General features: G+C 39.7%; 1 protein-coding gene across 6 annotated transcripts in view; it reads left to right on the forward strand.

Moving 5' to 3' along the window:
- The window catches only part of ncor1 (nuclear receptor corepressor 1), a 58751-nt gene that overhangs the window by 3476 nt on the left and 32043 nt on the right, over positions 1–23232 (forward strand). For all 6 annotated transcript variants that reach the window (XM_042008087.1, XM_042008089.1, XM_042008091.1 and 3 more), the window contains exons 2-14: positions 1719–1901; positions 7087–7181; positions 7352–7559; positions 7782–7964; positions 8827–8940; positions 10071–10127; positions 10263–10315; positions 10991–11057; positions 12713–12885; positions 15153–15243; positions 15869–16047; positions 16169–16223; positions 16442–16543. In XM_042008087.1, coding sequence (XP_041864021.1) covers positions 1791–1901; positions 7087–7181; positions 7352–7559; positions 7782–7964; positions 8827–8940; positions 10071–10127; positions 10263–10315; positions 10991–11057; positions 12713–12885; positions 15153–15243; positions 15869–16047; positions 16169–16223; positions 16442–16543 — 1488 coding nt within the window. In that variant the 5' untranslated portion in view covers positions 1719–1790. The remainder of the gene's footprint in view (positions 1–1718; positions 1902–7086; positions 7182–7351; positions 7560–7781; positions 7965–8826; positions 8941–10070; positions 10128–10262; positions 10316–10990; positions 11058–12712; positions 12886–15152; positions 15244–15868; positions 16048–16168; positions 16224–16441; positions 16544–23232) is intronic.

Here is a 23232-nt window from a genome sequence, read left to right on the forward strand (position 1 = left end):
CACATGTAATGGTCTAACCTTCCCTCACTTCTCCTTCTGCAGCGGTTGTAAGATCTTCCCTCTGTTTTGGTTTAAAGGTTTTGGCTTAATTTAATGCAAGTGTGAGAGTTTAGTGGTTTATTTTGGGTTTAGTTCCAACCTCATTGTGTGTGTCAACAACTCTGGATATCAGCAGGCCGGTGCTTTATGCCTACACTCACCTGCTTGGAGAAATAAGAAGGTCCGAACAGATGACCTGTGTTCCTTTTTTGTTCAAATAAGTTGTTAATCAAACTACTATTATTAGTATTTGGTATTTATTGAAATGGATTCTCTCATTTTTCTTTTATCTAATATTTTAAGCTAGGGCTGCTCGATTTTGGGAAAAATGACAATCACGAATGTTTTGATTGAAATTGAGGTCTCGATTATTTAATACGATTAGAGAAAGAGTAAGAGGGGGTGGGCAGCGTGACATTTGAAACATGATCTGTCGTAATACAGACAAGTTTCCTTCCACCAGGTCCCACAATTGTTTGTCTCAGACCAGCAGCTATGTTCTGCCTGGTGTGAATGAGTCTGGAGACATTTTGTTTACACGTTGAAATCCGCATCATTTTCGGCTCTATGTGCGGTTTGACCACAAGTCCGTGGCGGTGGCCAAACATTGGACTGTAGCCACGTCCTTCACAACACCCTCACCACATCCATCATACAGGGCAGGAGAGACACTCCACTAACATGAAGACGAGAGTCATACCGTTTGTCCAACGTGTTGATGAGTTTCTTAAATCCCTGTGTTAACTGAGCGCTAGTCTTTGGCAAGAAAATGAATTATATTTTGTTTATAACGTTTGTTATCTCTCTTTGTCTCTGGGAGCTGCTGGATTATTTAGTCGCGACTCACAAAAATTTAACATTTTTCTGTTCTCTCGTGTTGCATCACAAACAAGCCCTCGTGTGCATGTCTACGTGAACGAGCGCAACGTTTCACACGCACAAATGTCGCCTGTCGCTTGGCTGGAGGAGGGCAGCGATTCTCGCCTCATCGTGCAAGTTCCATAGAAATTGATGGAGAAGGAGCGGCGTCGCCTCCATGTGTCCAGCCCATAACTTGAGAGGTGTTTGCAACTGGAGTTGAATAAAACCAAAGCGGCTGGGGCTGTGGGAGGAGTCTGCAGCAGAGCGCTGCAAGTGGCGCTCGATTTGCAGCTGAAAACAGCACAAGAGGAAACTGAGAAGGAGCAAAAAATCAGACCATCTTGTTTTTATGATCGTTGAAAACCCAGATCGTAATTGTAATTAAAATTTGATTAACCGCCCAGCCCTATTTTAAGCTCAATAGACAAAATATTTTTGTTATAATTTCAGTGATTTTCATTGAAGTGCCTGGATAAACTCAGGAACAACATTGTATTATCTCGGGTACTTGTTGTGTTTTATGAGTGATTGTGTTGAATCAGCACATAATGTTGTCTCATGTCATTCGCTGGCTCCTGAAATTAAAATAGTATCCTGGCAGAATTTGAATCTGTAAACATCAAATCATTATCCTCTGAATAGCTAAAATACTTCGCTGTAATCAAACTTGTGATTTGCAGCCGTAGGGAAATGCTCTAAATTGTGGAAGAATTTGCATTTTGTGATTATTTTTCATTTAGAAGGACTCTTAGGCTTTTACACAGATATCTTAAATATGACTTTTGAAATGTGAATCTCTGATTTCTGTCTGTGTGCAGGTGGTTCGTGACTCCAAAGATGGTCTAGCTGCATTTTCTGATCTGTGAAGCAGCAACAGCCCACTAGCCAGGATGTCCAGTAGCTCGGGCTACCCCCCTAGCCAGGGGAGCTTCAGCAGCGAGCAGAACCGATATCCACCACACTCTGTCCAGTACACCTTCACCGGCACACGCCACCAACAGGTAAAACCCTCCATCTGCGTTGTTGTTTTAGCTAACATCGTCTTTCTTTGTCGCAACATTCTACACACAGATTAAGAAAATAACACGTCAGAAACACGACTTGTTTTAAAGAGAGTGGGACAGGACCACAGTGCTATAGACGAATTGATTATTTGTTCAGTGAATAGAGATTTTTGATTTATGGAAGTTGGACATTCATCTTAAAGTCTGTTAATATACAAATACATATCAGTTAACATCATGCTTGAGCATGTTAGTGATTCTGATGTTAGATTTAGTGACTTTTCACGCTCTTTTAGCAGCTTTTTGCCCAGTAACATAAGTAATTTGGGTCTACACCAACGTGCACACTTCTTTTTTCCTCTGCTGCTTGCATTCAGCGGTGGTTGAGGACGAGTAGCAGCAGCTCCTCAGTGCTTTATCCTCATGTGCAGTGTTGTTATTGTAGTTAGTTACACAGCAAGGCAGTGTACTGTGCACAAGAAAAGTTAGATATTTTAACAAATTCTGAATGATCGGTTTACATTTGGATGATGCGTTTGAATTTGTTGTTGATCTGCATTTAATTGAGCCAGAAAAAATGGAACAAAATGTGACATGAACATCAAACAGCTATTTATGTAATCCTTTCAGCCACAATTCCTCCGATCTTTAAAGTTTTTATAGCTTTTAATTCCAGCACTCCTTACGGTTGTGCATTCATTTCCTGTTGTAAATATTAAATAATTACTGTTATTTCTTAGAAACTCACTTTCACAGAAAACTGTCAACAAAATAGTTCTGAGCATTTGCTTGTTTACTTTAAATTCAGGACAAAACAGGAATTTGGGAACATTTCCTGAAACTTGATGTGCTTGCTCACATTTGTTTGGCAGCCACACTGTACTGATAACATTTAAGTGTTCTTTACCCCATAAGGTTTTTGGCACAATTTTAAAGGTTTTAATCAGTTATCAATGACAGAATTATGTTTGATTTGTCAGATAGAAGCAGATCTGTTGGTCTCACAAGTTCCATTATTTTCCCCCTACTGTGTCCAGCTAGACAGCTTCTAGTCCTCCTTATTCGAGGCTGCATGGGCCTCTCCTCCTGCTTTTGCTGTTAATGTGTGAAGTGTTCTTTAAATGAAGCATAAAGATGCTGACATTGTAAGCATGTGTTGTGTTCATAGTTGCAATTGAACCATTGTGTTAATTTAAGAAAGTTGCTTTTATTGGATAGAGTACAGCTGGGAGCTTGCAGGAAATTGGTGGGTGGGGCTGGAGAAACTGTGGTAAAGGGGTGACGTTAAACAAAAGTCCTCAGCTATACTCATTCTGAGGATGCTGCAGTTAGGGAGGTGTGACCATCTGCCAGTTGGAAGGTTGGTGTTGTGATCCCTGCTCTCACAGAACACGTTGAAGTGTCTTTGAGCAGGATACTTAACCCCATGTTGCCTCTGATGTGTTCCTAAGTGTATGATGGGTAAATATAAGTACACTAGGACCTGCTGTATGAGTGCAGGCTTTAATCGGTCAGCAAGGCTAGATAAGTACAGTCCATGTACTAATCAACCTGACAGCACTCAAATGATAGACAAGTCTTGTTATTAGTTGAATGATCCTTGATGGTAGAAAATTATACTTAAAGAGCCAGTTGCAGGTTAGAGCCCCCCTCAAATCAGTGTTTAGAACGTGCTGCAAGGAGGTAGATGCCTACTGGGCCTCATTGAGTTAGCATCACCCCCAGGCTCGATGTGCAGCGCCTGACTCGACATCCTTAATAGCACCACCTCAGTAATAAATATAAAGTAGAATTAATAGCAGGGCTGTTGTATTAGATTGAATCAGATTGTCCATATCATGACTACCTGTGTCACTCTTTGATGCCATTAGGATAAAGGGTGTTACATACTTTACAAGAAGTGAGAACTTTTTTTCTTGTTCTCAAGGCCACAAGAACAAAATGATGTCATTTAGTTTTTGCGGACTTGTTTGGGGACTTCTTGCTGCTGGTTCTTGACACATCAGCCGAGCAGAACTTTCTTCTTGTGGGGCGCTGAGAAGTATAGTGTGATTGGCCTGACATTTGAAGTGGCCGTTGTTGACGCAGAAAGTTGTGGCTTCCCCATTTCCCCTGATGTGAGGCTGAATGGATAGTTTTAATTAACAGCTGAACAAGGTTGTTCATTGCACTTAAAACCACAGACTACCGGTGCAGGTGCAGAGGTCTAGACCATGCTGCACTCCTGTAGAATCTGTGGTGACCTAGAGTATTCCACTCAGACTCCATAAGGGCTGAAGCACATGCTGGGAAAAGGAAACAGATTTTTTGATCACACTCATTGCCAGTGTTGTTGATTTATGGATTGGCTTAATTATACTGAGGAACTGACTGGACCTGCTAACCGTATGATGGCTTTTCCTTGAAAGAACGGACTACTCAGCCATCGTTTCAAAACGTTCAGTAGAAATGCCTCCAATGAAAAAGTCTGATGCTGTGGGGACAACTGCTGAATGTCCTTTGGAATGGATGTGCACAGGTAGGAAACACAGGTGTGCCATGTTCGTGGATGTCCTGAACAACGTTGACCTTGCTTTTCCACTTGGCCTTCATCACATCTGGATCTCCATCAGGAGTGGAAGCAGCAGTGCAGTAAAGGTGGTTCAAGAGAGCTTGTGTCCACAGCTTTAGATCTTCATACTACCTCTCATTTGAAGCAGCTTTCAAAGCTTTACCAACACCTGTTTCAGACAGAAACGCAAAAAAATAATAATAAATAAAATGCGATTATAGACAATCCAAACAAAACAATACTTACTACATACTTCTGCCAATATGCCAGATGTTGAAGAAATGGCGAATTCCTCCCGCACCCACTTGGCAACCTAAAATAGGGGACACACAACACATTCATTTTAGGACGTTTCATTTAATTTTATCTTTGCACATGGTCAACATGTCTTTCCAGGTACTCCGGCTTCCTCCCATCGTCCAAAGACAGGCATGTTAGGTTAATTGATGACTCTAAATTCTCCCTAGGAGTGAGTGTGTGTGTGAATGGTTGTTTGTCCCCTATGTGTTGGCCCTGCGATGGACTGGTGACCTGTCCAGGGTGTACCCTGCCTCTCACCTGTTAATCCTGGGATAGGCTCCAGCTTACCCGTGACCTGTCATGGAATAAGCGGTACAGAAAATGAATGAATGAACATGATCAACAGCAAGATTTTTTGTGCACTTTTGTACATATATTGTTTGTTACCTGGCTTTCTGTCTGTGATGAGGCTGACACGTGGATATGTTGCTCGTTGAGAAACCTGTGCTTTAGATCCTCCACCTCACACCTGCTGCTACCTGGAACCCCTGAGCTCTGTTTAAAACATTTAGTGATGTCATTATCTTAAGTTACACAAGTGTTTTTTTTGTCTGATAATGTTATCTTACCTGAAAGTCGAAACTTCCTCATCAGATCAGTCATTTTTCGTTTCCTTCTCTGGGGTGCATGACATGTTAGCTTCATCCATGAAAACAGGATGATTTGTCATTGCTGTGCACAGGAATGGAAGTTGTTTGGTTCTCAAACTCTGTCCCACACTGACCATCTTGGGCTGTACCTGGACAGCTAGGATGAAGAGAAAATAAATGCATTATTTTAAAGCTTTATTATTTTGTGCAGATACAGTCTCGATCGGTGTTCTCATAATGTTTGCTCATTGTGGTGAAAACAATAGAAAACTAAAAAAAACACTTCAACCACGAGAGTCTTTTTCTTCACAATACTTGAGATGAGATCAAGTAAACAATAGAACAAACAAACTAATCCTTAATTTAAAAAACATTTAAAAGATTAAAAAGCTTCTTAAATGTTTTTGTCTACAGGCAATAATATCTGACTGTAAGCCAGGGCATGATCAGCCAGTAGCAGCTTAAGTAATTCATTTTAAGGCTGGTTATGAAACACAGGTCTCCTTCTCTTCCTCCGTCATCTCCTGCTCTTCCTGCAGCTTGGAGCTGGGCTGCTGCTGCACGAGCCTCTGGATGGGGGAGGGGCCTGCGGTAGCACCCGCAACTCATTGAGAAGACTAAACAAGTGTTTTCATGTCAGTCAACACAACATCACTAACTTGAGCTAACAGTTAGCATCATGTAGTCATACTAGTACAGCTATTCAAAAGCTAGCTGTACTGTTCTTTGACAACCTACATATCACATGGCTTCTAATCTCTGAAATCATTATTTTAATGAAGTTGGTAACATTTGAAAACAAGACTTACCACGCACAGATCGAGTCTGCGTAAAGCTGAGTCTCTGACGGATTCATGCCTGTCTCCCACTGACTACAGGACCAGAACATGCTGTTGACAACTGTCTTAATGAAGAAGCTATGTGCACCGAGGGCACCGCACCTGGTTTGAGTCACACCTTATCTTTGCTTCAGCAACCCACTTTGAACTCCATCATATTGCTGATAATCCTCCAGTCTGAAGTGAGCGGCACAGACGACCGCATTTATTGTAGCTGAAGCTGAAGTGAGGTCCCGTCTTTTCAGCTGCACAAAAAGCACCCAGGCACAGAAGACAGTGACATTTTTTCCTGTTTGGAAACCTGTGGACTCGATGTCCTGACAGGCTGGAGTTTGTGCTGCCTCCACATACGCTACAATTTAATATGTTTATGATAAATGAATGCAGCCGAAAACTAGTGAAAACACACTGGCTCGAGATAATGCGACTGTTCTGCCTCATAACTATCGACTCTCCACACTGATCTAAGGCAGCGCCTAGCTTACAACTTCCTCTCGTTATGTCATATGACGCCATGTTGGAGAAAAAAAAAAAACATTTGAGAGGCTTTGCTCAAAAATGTCACCTTTCCCAGTTATATTTATGTCCTTATGTCTTGTGAAATATTTAAAATCGCCAATAGAATTTTCAAATAGTAATGTTTGGACAACATTTCATGTGGATTTTGTAAAACATTTAAGCTGCAATATGCTCTTTAAGGGTGGTTGAAGCTGCCAGGGCTAACAGATGATTAAAACTGAGTTGCATCTGTTGTGTCTCTGTTATATAATTGTGGAAATTTTTCTGCTTTTGCTGTGTGAACAGAGCAGTCAGTCGCTTCACATCAGATCTCTTTGTTACTGTGCTGACCTTCATCAGATTGTTTTATGAATCTGTTTGTGTTGTGATCTTCTTGCCTTTAGGATTTCCCCGTCCCAGACTATCGTACTCACATGCAGGACCCACAGGGTCGGAGAAGACTATCTTTACTGTCTGAATTCCACCCGGGGGCGGAAAGGTGGGTGCTCAAATTTTATTACCCTTTAACACATGTTTGTGTATATTTTCTGTTTTAATCAGATTAAAGGTTTTAATTTAGTTCTGTATTTAATTTAAGTCTCCTGTTGTAGAGAAGTACCATCTGCACTGTTGCTTGTTTTACATTTTGTGCCTGCTTTAATTTCTCAGGCCTCCAGAGAGACGCCATGGTTACGAACAGCAGTTTCACTCCATCACAACCCAGGCTGAGCATGAGGCCATGGAGGCTAAACGCCCTCGCATGGAGACTGTTGCTGAAGCCCATATCACACGTACACCTTCCACAGCAGGGGGTATAGTGTTGCCCATGCCTCACACTGTACAGGACAGTTTAAGAGCCACTGTAGATGTAAAAAAGGTAGGACCTAGTACTTTTCTCCCAGTATTGTGAACCAAGATGGTTCTGCCATTTTGGAACTGGCTTTGTATTTGTTCAGTTGTTTGTTTTTTTTATGGCGTGACTGAAATCATGGACTGAAGTTTTAAATGGTTTGACGTGAGACCACTTACAGTTGTTTGGCATGTATAGATTTATGCCAGGATTTGTACAAAAATGAATGAATTCGCTCTTTTCTGTCAGGAGTCTCAGTTCACTGTCAAAGTGGGGTCCCCATCCCCAGGAGGACCTACGCTACACATGGGTGAGGAACAGGACACTTCTCCTTCCAAACTCTCCAAGGAGGAACTGATCCAGAGTATGGACCGTGTGGACAGAGAGATTGCTAAAGTAGAGCAGCAGATTTTAAAGCTGAAGAAAAAGCAGGTTGGTTCTCCAGCCAGAAATTTATCAAACACAAAACAGCTTGTCAACGAAAAGTTTAATAAAATGATTTTGTGTCATTTCAAAAAGGAATAATAATAAAAAGACTGAGCTGACAATCATTTAGAAGATTATTAAGGAGTTATTAAGCTTCTGCTATGATAAACAATCAGATGTAAATGCCTTATTACTTTGTTTTAAACAAAAAACCCATCATTTGCTTATTACATTATTACATGAGTTGCTGTTCAAAACTATTTCTGTAGTTTTGGATCTATTTTTCGTCAGCCTGCCATCCAATCCAGATAAGCTTGTTTTTTTTAGTTCATTTTCTTTTGCCATCCGTTTTGGAATTCTGTCTCATTATACAGGAATGTAAGCTGATCTTTGCAGACACAGAATTCCTTGCAGTTTTTCACCGTACCCTCTTCCCTGATTTTCAGGGATTTAATCGTTTATTTGAGGTTTTCAGGAACTCTGCTTTTACCTTTTAACCTGGTAGTTTATATAACCTTTATCTTGCGAGCAGTGACGCACCAAACATTCAGCTTTGTTTGTCTGCTGCCATCAATGTGGACCCAGAAGTAGAAATCGCCATAAAAGTTATACTTGAACATGCTGCATAGATTGCTGTGATAAGACCTGTGTGGGGCTTAGATGGCTGGAAGATGTGTGTGTGTGTGCGTGTGTGTGTGTGTGTGTGTGTGTGTGTGTGTGTGTGGTTAGGTGGGCTCTGTTCAGATGGATCAGTGTTTTTTCACCAGTGTTAATCAAGACAGATACAGGCTGAATAGCATAGAAGAAATGGGACACATCTTTTCCAGTTCATCTTATTGAAATTTCATATTTTGATGTTGTCTCTTAGCAACAACTTGAGGAAGAAGCAGCAAAGCCAGTGGAGCCAGAAAAGCCGGTGACCCCTCCTCCAGTGGAGCACAAGCACCGCAGCATAGTCCAAATAATCTATGATGAAAACAGAGTAAGTTGATTACTCCAAGAATCCTCATTCTCTCTTTTTTTTTATAATCCCCTTGTATCCACAAAAATGACTTTGTTTTGTCTGTTAAAATGATTCAGCATCAAACTGATAGCACATGTTGTCCCTGGATTTTCATTGCTGCGCATAACCATGGTGACCACTGCAAATCAAATCTGGCCTTTTGTTAACTGACTTATCTGCAGTGTAGTCTCGCTGATGGTTTACAGCCATTTCAGAACTGTGTTAACTTACAGCTGGTAGTTATAATAAAAAAAACAAAAAACTTACAGCTGATAGAAAAGGAACATTTTATGCTGCTCTGCTCAAGAATCTCCACTGTTGTTTAAACAGGCTTGTGGCATGGCAATGTTGTAAAATACTCTTAAACATGCTAGATTGTCTTGTGGATTTTTGGACTGTTGATGTTATTAAAGACAGTAGTACAGGAAGTGAAAATGTTTTTGCAGAACAATTAAAAATAGTTTAAGAACAAGATTAAAGAAAAGTCTTACGCAGTTGTAAATGTCACCTAAACAGTATAAATCAATCCCTCACAGAAACACAGAGTCAGGGTGTGTTTGTGGAGGTCATGACAGTTCGTCACCGTCAGTGTTGTAGTCAGAGAGCTCAGACACGCTCTCCTCCTCAGTCAACCATTAACCCTTCAGGCTGTAAAGCTGCTCAAGCTTAGCGCACAACATTTTGTCTGCAGCTGTGTTTGTTTTTGCAGATCAGGGCTTTTAAAATATAAGTTAGTCAATATGCCTTACTATATTAAATGAGCTTTCATTCTGCACTGATCCAAGAAAAAATATTTACCAGCTCCTGTGATTATTTTTTGTTTCATGTATTTTTCTTATTAAAGCACATGCATACAGACACATAACTCCAAAGCAAATGGGGGAAGTTTACAGTTTACAAACATGCGGTTTGATTGTTTTTCAGTCCCTCTTTTGTTTCCATTATCATATTTGTTAACCATCAGCGTTGGTTATGCAGTTTCATAACAATGGCTATGAAACACTGCTGATGTATTTTTGGATGCATATCTTTAATTTTTAAAATATTCAGCCCTCAATTTCTCTGTCATTTTTTTTTCAAGTGTTAACTTATTATTTTTTTGTCTTTAGAAAAAAGCTGAGGAGGCCCATAAAATACTGGAAGGCCTTGGTCCCAAAGTTGAGCTGGTATGCTTTTTTTATGGTTATTTATATGTTTTTGGGGGGCTTTTGAGAAAAGCAAGCAATTTCCAGCTTTTATTTCAAAGGCTTGCTGATGAATTATTGACCTATTTCAATTTATTTTTTTTCCCCTCAACATAGCCATTGTACAACCAGCCATCAGACACAAAGGTGTACCACGACAACATCAAGACGTGAGTACAGATATGCGTTTCATGAATTTATTTTACGTAGATCTATGTATCTTGCTGCAGACACGATGCTCACCATACTATCATGACAAGAGCAAAGTGCTAGAGGCAACTCTGACCTCAGTCCTCATAAACCCAGTTGATAATCCTGCCTAATCTGATCGCTGAGTCACCTGACTAAGCTGCCCTACTGACACTAAGGAGAGTGATTGAGAAAGGAAGTGAGAACATGTGTGTGTGTGTGTTTGGAGTTGGTTGTGTTTGGGGGGTGGGGGTGGGTTGGGGGTTGAAGGCCATGCTGTCTGGGACAAAACCCTTATCAGCGTGTACCACGAGAACAGCCCATCTGGCTCAGTCTTTTATCGGGACAGAGACCACATTTGTGTGAACCTGCTGTACAGGTCACAGTCTCAGGGTCAGCGCTCTCACTCTTTTCTCCCCTCGGTCACCATCATGTGTAAACAAAAGAGTTCCCAGTATTTTCTACTGGTTGCCAATAGTCAGGGTGCATGCTTCAAATATTCAAAATAATTAAAAGCTAAACACAAATTTTTCTTCTGAAATAATAAAGTATTAGATTTTGCTACATATGTTTTTTTGTTTTTGTTTTTTTCTGATTAAAAATAATAATGACATAAAGATTTCAGCAATTCAGTAAATAATTTTGCTCTCTTTCAGAAACCAAGTCATGAGGAAGAAGCTGATACTGTTTTTTAAAAGGAGGAACCATGCACGTAAACAGAGGGTAAGTGTCCCAACTGTTAAAAAAATACACCTTGGACTTTCATGTATGTATTTGTGCTGAAGTTACAAACACAACAGGAACAGCCTTTTCCCCAAATCAGTGCAACAGTCATATATTACTGCTGCTATATTACTGACCCCTGCTCACAACGTTGAAGCTTACATACCTGATCCTTTTTGTCTCCTATAATTGCACATAGAAGCTGTACTGATGTCTGACACTAATTAAACAAGCAGCTTTTTATCTGGTTTTAAGCTATAACATGAGGAGTGTTAAATGTTTGATCCCAAATAACTTTTCTTATTGTTTTAAAATAAGAAACCTGTTCTAAAGAAATTTAAGTCTATTGCCAGACTAGCAGCTTTTTGCCAGCATCTTACCGAAGTGGTCGACCTGCAGCTATTATGCTGGTCATCTCTTTGTTACACTGCAACCAGGACTTACCAAGGTTATAAAAAAGGAAAATAAAACTCAAAAGACTTTCCTAACAGAGAAATCAGTTGACAGTAGTTACCTAAGATTGTGGAAGTTGTAAAATTATACAAGTGATTTATTCACAGAACAGGAAGTGCCTTTGTTTCCCCTGTTTGTACTGATGTGTGAGCCAATAACTTTTTTATGCAATAGAAAAGTAAATATTGTTGCAATAAACAACAGTTCTGAGAAATTTCTGTCCAACCACTGCCTTTCTTATCAGTTACTTAAATATTGAATCACTTCATGTTGAAACACTGCTATTTTTTTGTATTGCTTTGGCTTAGTAAGTCTGACCTCTCTCAGAGTCAGACAGACCTTTTGGACTCTGAACAATGGTAGAGAGACATGGCCTCATTCCAAGAGGAAGGTGAATTGTTTGTCTCTTGCTGCAGAGAGTGGAAATAAGGCTGTAATGTCCTGTCAGCTCTGAGTCTTTCCATATCTTCACTTAACATTTAAACTCTTTCACCTTTCAGCATTAGCTGTTTATTTCTTTTTCTTTATTTATGCTTTAAAGATAAACATCATCCATGTGCTGATTAAAAAGTTGTCGGTACATAAATGTCCCTTTTGCTCTGTAATGGAATTGCAATGACCTTTAAAAGTTATGTGTATACAAAATGGTTGAATAAATTGTTAGTGGGTCATTAGACGGCGTTTAAAAGAGCCAAACCAACAGCAACAAATACAGCCTGTTCCTCCCGAGCAACGTGTTTGCAACACACCTCTTCCTGCTTCAACCAGTCAGCTTACGTAAAGAGAAGCGTTGTGGTTGCTGTTGCTAGGTGGTATGATAGTTAAATTTCATTACTTACATTCTCTTAATTAACACTTTAATACAGCTTTCTGTTCTGTCAAACTGAACTTTATTTATTGTTTAATTTGAGAGTTGCATGTAAGCACCACCTAAATTAATTATTTCTCTGTAACCTTTACATTATGTATACTGGGGTGTTATAACAGAGTACTAGTTACATAATCTTAAAATAATCATTTTATTTAATCTGTCATTTGTTTTATTTGGTTTTAAATACAACTGAGAAATATTATGAGTAATTAAAATTTCAACTCCCTCATGATTTCCACAACCATTCCGAGCTGATCTTCTGGCTCATTGTGATGCAGAGTGGTTCCTTTGGCTCGTATTGATGGACAGCTACTCTGTTTTGTGTAAACAGGAACAGAAGATCTGTCAGCGCTATGACCAGCTGATGGAGGCGTGGGAGAAGAAGGTGGAGCGCATGGAGAACAACCCCAGACGCAAAGCCAAGGAGAGCAGAACACGGGAATACTATGAAAGGCAATTTCCGGAGATCCGCAAACAGAGAGAGCAGCAAGAGCGCTTCCAGAGGTAAAGCTGTTTACCAGTGATGGGTCAAAGTCGAGGCCCAGTGATACACCTGCATGGAAAGAAATTAGACTGTAATGGTTATGAATGTGTAAATAATTTTGCCAATAACTTTGGTTACTTGCGAATGCGTCTTTACACATGCAAATATTAAGAAATTTTGGAAACAAAATAACACATGAAGACAAAACATTCATATTTTGTACTAAGGTTTGAAATTTGAAATTTATTTAATGGAAAAACCTTTGAGATGCAACATCTCATTTTCAGGGGGGTCCAAATTTGATCCAAATCCAAATTCATACCCTCACAGACAGGAAGTTCCTGTGCATAGAAATCATTAAATGCATGTGCACGCGTTGCCTGATGCACACTGGTCAGATTAAATGTGAACAGCTTGTGTGTTCATCTGGGATGTTGACTGTTTTCACGCATCCAGACTCCTCAGCTCCACTAATATGTGGTGCGTTTAAGTGCTGGTGGAAAGGTGGGTCATCTGGCTTTTAATCAGATTCGAGTGTTATTTTCTTTTGTTGTTATTTCAAAGTGGGAATGATTCTTTCTATAACAGAACAGCTGATCACCCCTTGATTATAACATATATCCAAATCCTACGTGGACATGCAAGCCGATCTGTTGGCTAAGTAACCCTGCTGGAAAGTTGTAAATAAGAAATAATAATTGTGGCGAACGCTTAATTATAAGATTGTCTATACTATTCTCAAGTATAAAATACAATTAGACAACATTGGGCTGCAGGATGACGGCAAAAACTATAATTAGGCTAATTTTTGGTCATTATCATGCTGACACCTTTTTAACATAACAATCATATGGCTTTGAAAATAGTCTGTTTATTGACCTTGTTTTAAAGAATCTGCATAAAGTAGCTCTGGCATTGAGTCATTTTATTAAGCTTTATTAAAATAATCTCAGGACAAAACTGAGAATGTGCTTCATGCTTGGGCTTTGTATGGTCGTCTCTGTCAGCACATGTGAATAACGAAGCTGCAAGAATGTTGATCAAAATGGGAGTTAGCCCAATTGTGCTCGTCTGGCTTTGACATTAAAGTTAGTTTGCTTTGGCATTTAAGGATGAGTACATGCACTGGTACCATAACGTGCCAGTTTACTTTAACTAAGCTGATTTTATAATTGAGGTCAGTAGCAATCTTGTGTTTGTATTATGGCTCAATTACTTGGTCAAAACACATTCAATTGGCAAAAGTTATGGTAATTGTTCTCATGTTTTGAGCAGAAATAAATACTTGTGGCTTCTTTTCAGAATTAGTTTAGTAGCTCTATAATTTTAAAGGTCCCAGATTATAACATTGTTTTTAAAGTGTATTGCCCCAAATTCAGCCTTGGTCCTTAATTTCAGCCATTCCAAATGTGGCTCTAGTAAAGTCTTATGATAACGGGCTGTTTCTGTGTTTGACCCTCTAAATGTTCACGACTGGTGCCTGTCCACGCCCCTATCTGGGAGAGGATCTGGCTTTCTTAGGCTCAGCTAGACGGAGGGTCAATGACAGTATCCACTACCAGGGATGGTAGTTATTTCCCTTCGTGAGGTCACAAAGGGAAAGATCTCAGACTCACCTGTTTGAACATACATTCACTAAAAAGTGGAGCAAGAAAGTGAGAGAGGACAGAATTTTCTCGTTTTTAGACCTCATACACAGACTATGAGGACACATGTGACTGTTAGAAAACCTTTAGAAAGTGAATTTTGCATAATATGGGACCTTTAAATCCACTGTAAGTTGGATGGAAGCACCGTGGGACCAAAGTTGACAACTTTCCCTTTCTTTTTCTTTGATGCATTAATAATGGTGACCCAAACTGGGCATACTGAGGCATAAAAATGGTTCCTTTCCATTTTTAAGATGTCTGTTCAGCTATCACTAAATGGGGGACGCTAGGTGCTGTGTGATGGCCTACTTTTGAGCAGAGACAGACTCGCTGGGTGCCTGTGGGAACGCTGGGAAATAGGGTCAGGGTCCAGTTTCTAGTTGTTCTTTGCACTGGTGTTTTGTGTTCTCATTGAAATATTCAAGGAAGTGTTTTCATGTCTGTGCTGTTTATGCAGACTGCTGGACAGTTAATACATCATTCATTGATTATGACAGGAAGCTTTTATTAACAGACCTTTGAAAGAGCCACCCAGAAAATTGTAATAAGTCATGAATACTTTATAGGTGAAATCTTTGCACCCTATGCAAATGTAATTCAGCTAAATTTCTATTGTTATGTACCCCTGCTTTTCGCAGAGTTGGACAAAGAGGAACCGGTCTGTCTGCAACCATTGCAAGAAGCGAGCATGAGATTTCTGAAATCATAGACGGCCTCTCTGAGCAGGAGGTAGGTACTAACTACACTGCATTTTAAAAGTATCACAGGGCCGAGCTGTGCCTTGAACAGCTGTAATCACGCTGTTTCCACTGCGCTGTACAGAAAAGGTAAAGTATGTAATTACTTGGTAAATGGTGCAGATCTTTTATAACTTCTTCCAATAAACCCTGTTGGTTGGTGAACAGAAAACTCTTACAGAGAGGGTAAAAGTCAGAAAGGCTACGTGTGCTGTAGCAGTAACTTTACAAACTCTGACCCGCACCAAGAAATCAACAGCTGGTAAAACGAAAACTCGACAAACCAGAGAGAATCAGGTAGAATTCACAGAAGTACAGAGATTAACACGAAAAGTCATTACAGACATTTCTTTCTGATCTGCAGCACATTCAACCCACAGAGGATTAAAGCAGCTGTTAGTCTTTCGTTCAGGTGGCAAACTTGGACAAATGCAGCAACTAAATTATATTAGTCTGAATCGAGGTTTCACAGGTCATATTTACTTATTATTCTTCTTCTCTTTGAAAAGAAAGACCTATAGATGTTAAAACTACGTTACAAATGCTGTGGGAAGATTTTGATTAGCATTAAGATGGCGTGTCAATATTTGACCAACACTTTCTCTGTCTGTCCACAGAACAACGAGAAACAGATGAGGCAGCTGTCAGTCATCCCTCCCATGATGTATGACTCCGAGCAGAGGAGAGTGAAGTTTATCAACATGAACGGCCTAATGGATGACCCCATGAAGGTGTACAAAGCCCGGCAGTTTATGAATGTTTGGACCGAGCACGAAAGGGAGATTTTTAAGGAGAAGTGAGTTTTTATTGGTTTGTTTCTACATTGCAGAGATTGTTACTGGACCCTGACGTTAGCACCATGCTCACAGCTGGTGTATTTTTGGTCTGCATGAATAATGACTGAATTCTATTTGCAGGTTCATACAGCATCCCAAGAATTTTGGCTTGATAGCCTCCTATCTAGAGAGAAAGGTAAACCAATTTTTTCCATTTTCAAGCTTCGTTATTTAAGACTCTGTTTTTGTGGAGTTTGAATAGTCGTCATGAAGTATTTAGCTGTTCTTATTTAAGCACCTGTCATCAGACTCTTTCTTTCAGTGCAAATAACAGCTCCAAATTATTTAGCTTCATAATATTCAGTCAGAAGAAACAAGAAAAAGCTTAGACATGTTATGATTTACTCGTTTCAGAGTGTTGCTGACTGTGTCCTGTTCTACTACTTGACCAAAAAGAACCAAAACTACAAGACATTAGTGAGACGAAACTATGGAAGACGGAGAGGAAGGAACCAGGTAAACACAGTTTTCGTAGCAGTGTCTTTAACATCATGAAAATGTTTTTGATGAGGATGTCGAGTCTCTTATTGAACAAAACAGCATTAATGCACCAAATATGAACAAACCGAGTTACAGTTTTTATGAAATAAGAGCGGTGCTTCATCAGTGTGCTTGACACCCGGGAAGTGGTCAAACTATAAAGCAGTGTGGTGTACAGGGAGGCTTTAAGGAAGACCAGCGGATCAGTGAGGTTTGCAGCAGGGTTTGTTTAATCAAGCTGACGCTATATTTTGTGTGTCTGGAAAAAAAACTTGGCATTTGATATTTGCACAAATAGTTTGGAATCAAGTCTTCCAGTGTAGAGGTCAGCCTGGCAGAAACCTGACAGTTTGAGATGTCCTGAGGACAAAGAAGGCAGCAAAGCAAAGTGATTACCTAGAAGCGAATGTCTGGACCTTTTTTCTGTCGCACAGTTGTGGAGGTCAGGATGGTATCATGGCCTCTGTTGTGACCATTCTCAGCATTGCTCAGTGCAATTTTGAATATTTTTAAATTAGAAGAAAAAACATTAATAGATTGCAGGTAACTGATTGATCAAACGATTTTTTTTTTACCTTTTATGTGCGGCTTAGATTAATATTTGTGTTGTATGACTGCTAAGACAAATAAACTGAAGAATTTGAGGTAGCTAATCACGTGTTTCAGCTGTCTCTGGAATTTGTTTTCCAAAAGAAAATGATGCAATAAAGAACTTGTAAGTTGAGATTCCAGATTTCAGAATGGCTGCCCCCCTCCCACCTGTAATCCTTTGTTGTTTTTATTCATTTTCTTTTTTCATATATATTTCGGGTCCATTATGTTTCTCGTGTAAAAAGCACCAAGTTGTTGTTATCCGTAATTACGTTGTCAAGGTGGGGTTGTTCGTTAAATGTTGTGTCAATATGTGTTGTTTATTAATTGGCAGCTGTTCTCATGCTGCACATTTTTAAAGGGTTTGTCAGTCTGTTTTTGTTTAAACAGCATAATTGTAGAACCTCACAAGTTAGCTGTTTGGTGGGTGTCTTTTGTTCTGACTGGGTGCAGGCGGTGCACCGCTGCTGTCACAGGTTCAAGCCTCGGCTGGGGGGTTTGAACAGGAGCCTTTCTGTGTTGAGCCTCCCGTGTATATGCGTTTTTCCGAGTACTCTGGGACCATTTAAAGACTTTTTGCTTCTGTTTTCTGCTGAATGGGGCTGCTGTCCCAATATCAAGCACGGACACAACCCCTCCTTTTTCTCAAAAGCTTCAGTCTGCAATCGCCGTCAAGTCTGGATCGTGAACTTGTAGACAGCAAAGCGAAAACAGATTGCTTTCCGTTGTTCTGTATAATTATTGTCTTTGCTAACTGTTCTGTTGGCTAGTCTGCCTCATGCAAAAAATTTAATAGATTGGCTGCTTATTTCAAGGCGAGTGGCATTTTGCACCCCCTTGTGCTTTCTGCTTGTTACTGTTTTCAAAACTTTTAACTTGTGGAAATAACCTATATGCTGAAAATGTTGAGTTTTGACAGTAATTTTGATTGTACCCTATGGCAAGCATGTGCAGTTCTTTTTGTCAGTGCTTGCAAAGACCTACAGAGAACATGTATGCAGCCACAATGTTTATTTTTTCCCCTTCTTTTCCCCGAACTAAAAAGGATTTGGGTTTAGCCAAACCAGGATCCATCACTAACACAGCGCTGTGCAGATGATCCTGGCTATGTGACCCTCTTTGCTAAAAGACCATAAGTAATTATTTTAGTATTCCTTCTGGATTTTTTTCCATCCTCTCTGGGGTTTCCTCCCGTTACTGATGCTACAGTCCTTGTACAGAACGTTCTGTCCAGCTCTTCTGCTGTGCAACACAACAGTTTGGTTGTAGTTTTATACGAAGGAGGAGGTGGAAGGCACAAGAGTGTATGACTACATCTTGAACTAATAAATTTTCCTTATTTAAGTGATTGCTATTTTTGTTTAGTTTCCTGTGACTCAGAAGAAAGTGCAAAGAAATGCCTTGTTTGTTTTTGTTTGATAGCTCCTTGGTGGTTATTTGACATTTTGGATAATGTCAAACTTTGGGATTTATTGTGTTGTTTGCATGCAGAACTGGTTTAATATTTAACTTTCTTTTTTTTTTCTTCTTCTTTTTTTGTTTTTTTTTGTTTTTTTTTGTTTTGCAATGCTCAGAAGCAGTTTTTTTTGTTGTCGTTTGGAGAAATGCATATAAGTATGTTGTGGATTGCCAAGTTTGTGTTGTGCTTTAACAACAGCAGTTTGCGTGAGCAAAGTGAGTCATTAGAGTGGGAAGGAAAAGGACAGAGTGAGCAACAGCAAGAGGAGAGGAATGTAGGGCAAGTGAGTGAAACTGAGTGAAAAAAAAGCCCTGAGTGAGACAGAGTCAGCGCTGGCAGCTTATCCGCTGAGTGTGTGCTGTTTCTTTTCTTTTCTTTTTTTTTCGTTTTCCATTTCCTCTTTCTTCTGTTCCTCAGAACGTGGGGAGACAGAGAGAAAGAGAGAGAAATTCACCCCTCTGTAAAAAGCTGTGTTGGTACAGCCCAGCCATCTGACAGGCCCAAAAAACTGTGCTGCTGTGAGTGCCAATCAAAGAGGAGTGCTCAGCGGGGATTACCTTGAGTGACCCTGCATAGATTAGTGTGCATGTGAGATGGACAATTCTTTGGGCGGCTTAAGCGGCCTGATGACACGCTTTCCTGGAATATGTGCGACGGTGCCGTGGCCCGGCAGCCCTTCTAAGGAGCTCTGCTATGGTGCTGTCCTGCCCCTCCACTGCTACTGTTGCCAGCGCAATGGAGGCACTGGAGGGTAAATTCACACTTGCAACACGAGTAAGCTTTGGCGCACAACAGGGGAAAGAGGTTTTTATGACGAGCAAATGAGCGTGCAGGTATGTCTCTAACTTTGAAACTAGACTGTTTACGTCCATACTTGCACCGTTTAATTTCTTCTCCTTTTACTTCTTGTTTTAGTCCGTGTTACTCCCTTTGTTCTGATGTTGCTTGGGCAGTTTGTTTCTTAGCCTACATGTTTATTTTAGGAGTGTAGGCAGTCAAACATGGCTATTTTAGGGTAGGTTTTCTAGGACATGTGCAGACAGGTTTTTTATTTAGAACCCAAGTCAATTCTCTTTGGTCATGTACATGTGTTTATGCTGCAGACGAGGTATCATTCCCAGCTGTGAGATGAGAAAATATGGGAATCAACTTTCATGCCATGCTGTTGTAACTTTTCTTGGACAAATTTGTCATCCGTGACAGCGTAACCATAATGACTGAATATGTATTTTAGCTTGATTTGTGAATACACAAAAAGGACAGCAATAGCCATCAGTTTTGTACTTGTCATTTTATTTGTTCTTTTAGATTTTGCTACGCAGCTTTGATAATGTTTGTGTCTGTGCTTGTATAGTTTAGTTATTTCTCATTCATTTTCTTGGTCTTAATTGTCCATACAGTGCAGATGAATATTGATTTAAAAACAAACTAAAAAAAAAAGCGTATACACACCATTCTGTTTCTGTGCACATCTTCTGATTGCAGGGCATATAAACTGAGACTTTTGGAATAAATAAACCTTCAGCTAAAAGTAATTTAATGTGGTCTAACGTGATTAACACCTGGTTAAAAAACAACAGACTAAAATAAATGATTTATTCCAAGAGTTAAAGATTAATTGCTGTCCAGACTATCTTGAAATAATCTGCCAATGTTTGACTTCTAAAATAGTCAGCTAAGTTTAAATGATACACTCACAAAGATGCAAATTAACTGCAAGATGTGAGAATTAAATCTGAAGCCATCAGAAGTCTCTTATTCTGGTGTGCCACCATATTCCAGACCTGCCATCTCTCTGACGTGTCCAGAGGCGCAAGCTGTTAATCAGGATGGGGCATTGGGAACAAACTGTAATCAATAAATGAGCTAGTTGGACCTTTCAGGTAGTGGATTGACCAGACATCAACTCCCAGATGTTGTACCAGTTTCTGGAACATCCTTTCTGCAATAGGTAGTACTCTCTGAAGTCTGCATCATTTCATAAGGTCATGATGTTCATGCAGGACAATGCTCCATCACATCCTCCGTTGTTTGGCTTGTCAACAAAAGCTTCAAAGATGACTGAATAATGACCCTCCTCACCTGATTTAAATCCTACTGAGGAATTTCAGGACCTCTTCAAACAGGATTTGAGACTAATACAGACTGTGGTTGCTGATTCAGGGAAATTTGATCATGAATAGATTTTATGCAGCCAGCAGACGCCTCAGATGGAAGGCTCAAGGCCATCACTGAAAAAACAAAACGTAGGGGTACTTTTAGCTCACAGAATGTGTGTAGAAAATATCATTCTTATGGTTTTCCCCTAAGGTTACTGTAACATTGAAAGAAAATTCCTTCCAGAAACTGGCGAGAGCTTTTGGTATCGTTTTTGTTAGTGTTGAGTCCATTTATCAGACCTGTCAACCGTATAGAGCTTTTGAATTTATTTAATTATGTTTACAATAATTGCTCTTATGTTAATTGAGTAAAAGCTTTTGAAACGCAGCAGATGGAAATACTCCCACAGAAAACTACTGTAGAATCTAATTAGTTTTTTATTTTTTATTTATAGTCTGTATTAAGTTTTTTGTCATCGTAAGTCCATATATAGAAGCAGACATTGTGAGTAGATGTGTGTCACGATTTGAATGCGTTGGTTTTTGTTTTTAATGAGATTAATTAAAGGCAGAATAAAATTTGAGAGCCTCATTTTGCCTGGCATAACCGGTTTATAGTTTCCTGTGCAGAGCTCCCAGCTGCCATGGCAACGGTGGGTAATGCTTCATATTCCTTTTTAGTAATTTTTTTCTTTTTTCATTTTTTTATTTATTTTCTCTCATTTTTGTTCTTTTATTTGAAGGATTTGTAGCTATCAGAACTTTTAAAGAGGAGTGCGTTCTAAGTCATTGCATCATTTTATGATGGCAAATTAATGTCAAAGACAGAAGCAATAGTAGTGACAAAGACTTTTTTTCCATCTCCTACTCCTGAAGTCAAATTCCTTGTAGCAAAATTTAGATTCCACTGGTGACCTTAGTTATGGGGTAGGAAATGGAAGATTGACTTGTGGCTCTCTCATTTCCCAAATCAAATAGGACTTGTGAATCAGCAGAAGAAGGCAGAAATTAAAACGCTTAAAATATTTAAGGCAGGTCTGGAAAGAAACCGTTTTAGCAACACTGAAGAACCATAGGGCCTCATTCGTTTTTGGAGAACATCTGTTTAGGCTTTTTACTCCATGTGGGAGAAGAGGCAGGAATGCCACTGCTGTGTGACCAGCTCCAAAGCAAACATGAGTACTCCTTCACCCAATCAGAACAGCATCTCAATGAAGAACATGTATGGAGGGATAGAATATTTGCAGAAACTGATTGCCCACTCCTGGGAGAAAGGTGGAGGGGAACTGAATTCCAGCACACCAAAAACAGTGCTTAGCTGCCTACAACAGGAAAGCATTGATGATCGGGAGAAAAATCAATCATGTAACAACCAGAAAGTCGACAAATCAATTCCTGGCTTCTCCAGACTAAATGTAGGTAATTGAAGAAGACGGTGAACCTCACATTGCCTCTGATGTATCAGAGTACGATTGTGTGGGTATTACAGATAAAAAGTACTAAGTGTTGTATGAGTGGGTGTGTGATTGGGTGAAATTGGTCAAGTAAGACTAGAAAAGTGCTCTACAAGGACAGTCCATTTAATGTCGAAATTTAAGACGGGAACAGTCCTCTACAGCCGTCAACATGCAGTAAAAAATTGAAAACTATAGTGCATGGTTGCATAATCACAATATGCTGTAGAAGGTATCATACTGTCATTTTACTAGCTATCATACCCTCCGTTTGATGGGTATTTCTGTGGTGTTCTAGCACAATGAAAATATCTATTTATCCCAAACTGCATGAGAAAGTAGGAAACAAATTTGATATTTATCTTATAGCAACGGCAGTAACCACGATGAAATGTTATGTACAACTAACTGATTGGAGGAAAAGTTGCTAACTTAGCTGGCTGTAGATTTGATGTGCAGATCCTTTCCAATGCAAAATCCCTCAGATTATTGCCTGTCTTTAATTAGGGCTGGCAAGAGGAGCTGCTCATTCTGCAAGTCAGAGACACTGCAGACCCAACTGCAAGCGGAGGCAGCCAGACTCCTCTTGTGCAATCATGTTGTCGTAAATGAGACGGCCACATCCCGGTTTTTGTTTTCTTCATAAGTTGTACCCCTTTTTATCTTTTCTTCAGTCCATATCTTTTTGCCTTTGCTGATGAGAGAAGCACATTCCACAGCCCCTTCTGGTATGCTACCAGCATGAGATGTTTGGCTTGGCATAGCCAGACTTGTTCCAGAGCAGGGCTTTATGCAACAGTCAGGAAGAAGCTTTCTGTGGTGTACCTCACCAGCAGTGCTGATAAAGAATGTCGCTATGTCCTTAATCATTCTGTTGGCCCTGGTTTTTAAATTCAGCATAGCTTGTTGTTATTATATATTTAATATTAAGTTTATCAGTGTCAGGCCCCTTTCCATCTTTAAGGCCTATAATGAGACAAATATTCCAGTAAGTAACAGGCTGGGGGTTTTCATTTTGGGTTTATGTGTATAAACAAATCAGAAATTAATGAAAACAGTCAA

Source organism: Melanotaenia boesemani, chromosome 15 (assembly GCF_017639745.1).
Source record: "Melanotaenia boesemani isolate fMelBoe1 chromosome 15, fMelBoe1.pri, whole genome shotgun sequence".
Classification (NCBI taxonomy): domain Eukaryota; kingdom Metazoa; phylum Chordata; class Actinopteri; order Atheriniformes; family Melanotaeniidae; genus Melanotaenia; species Melanotaenia boesemani.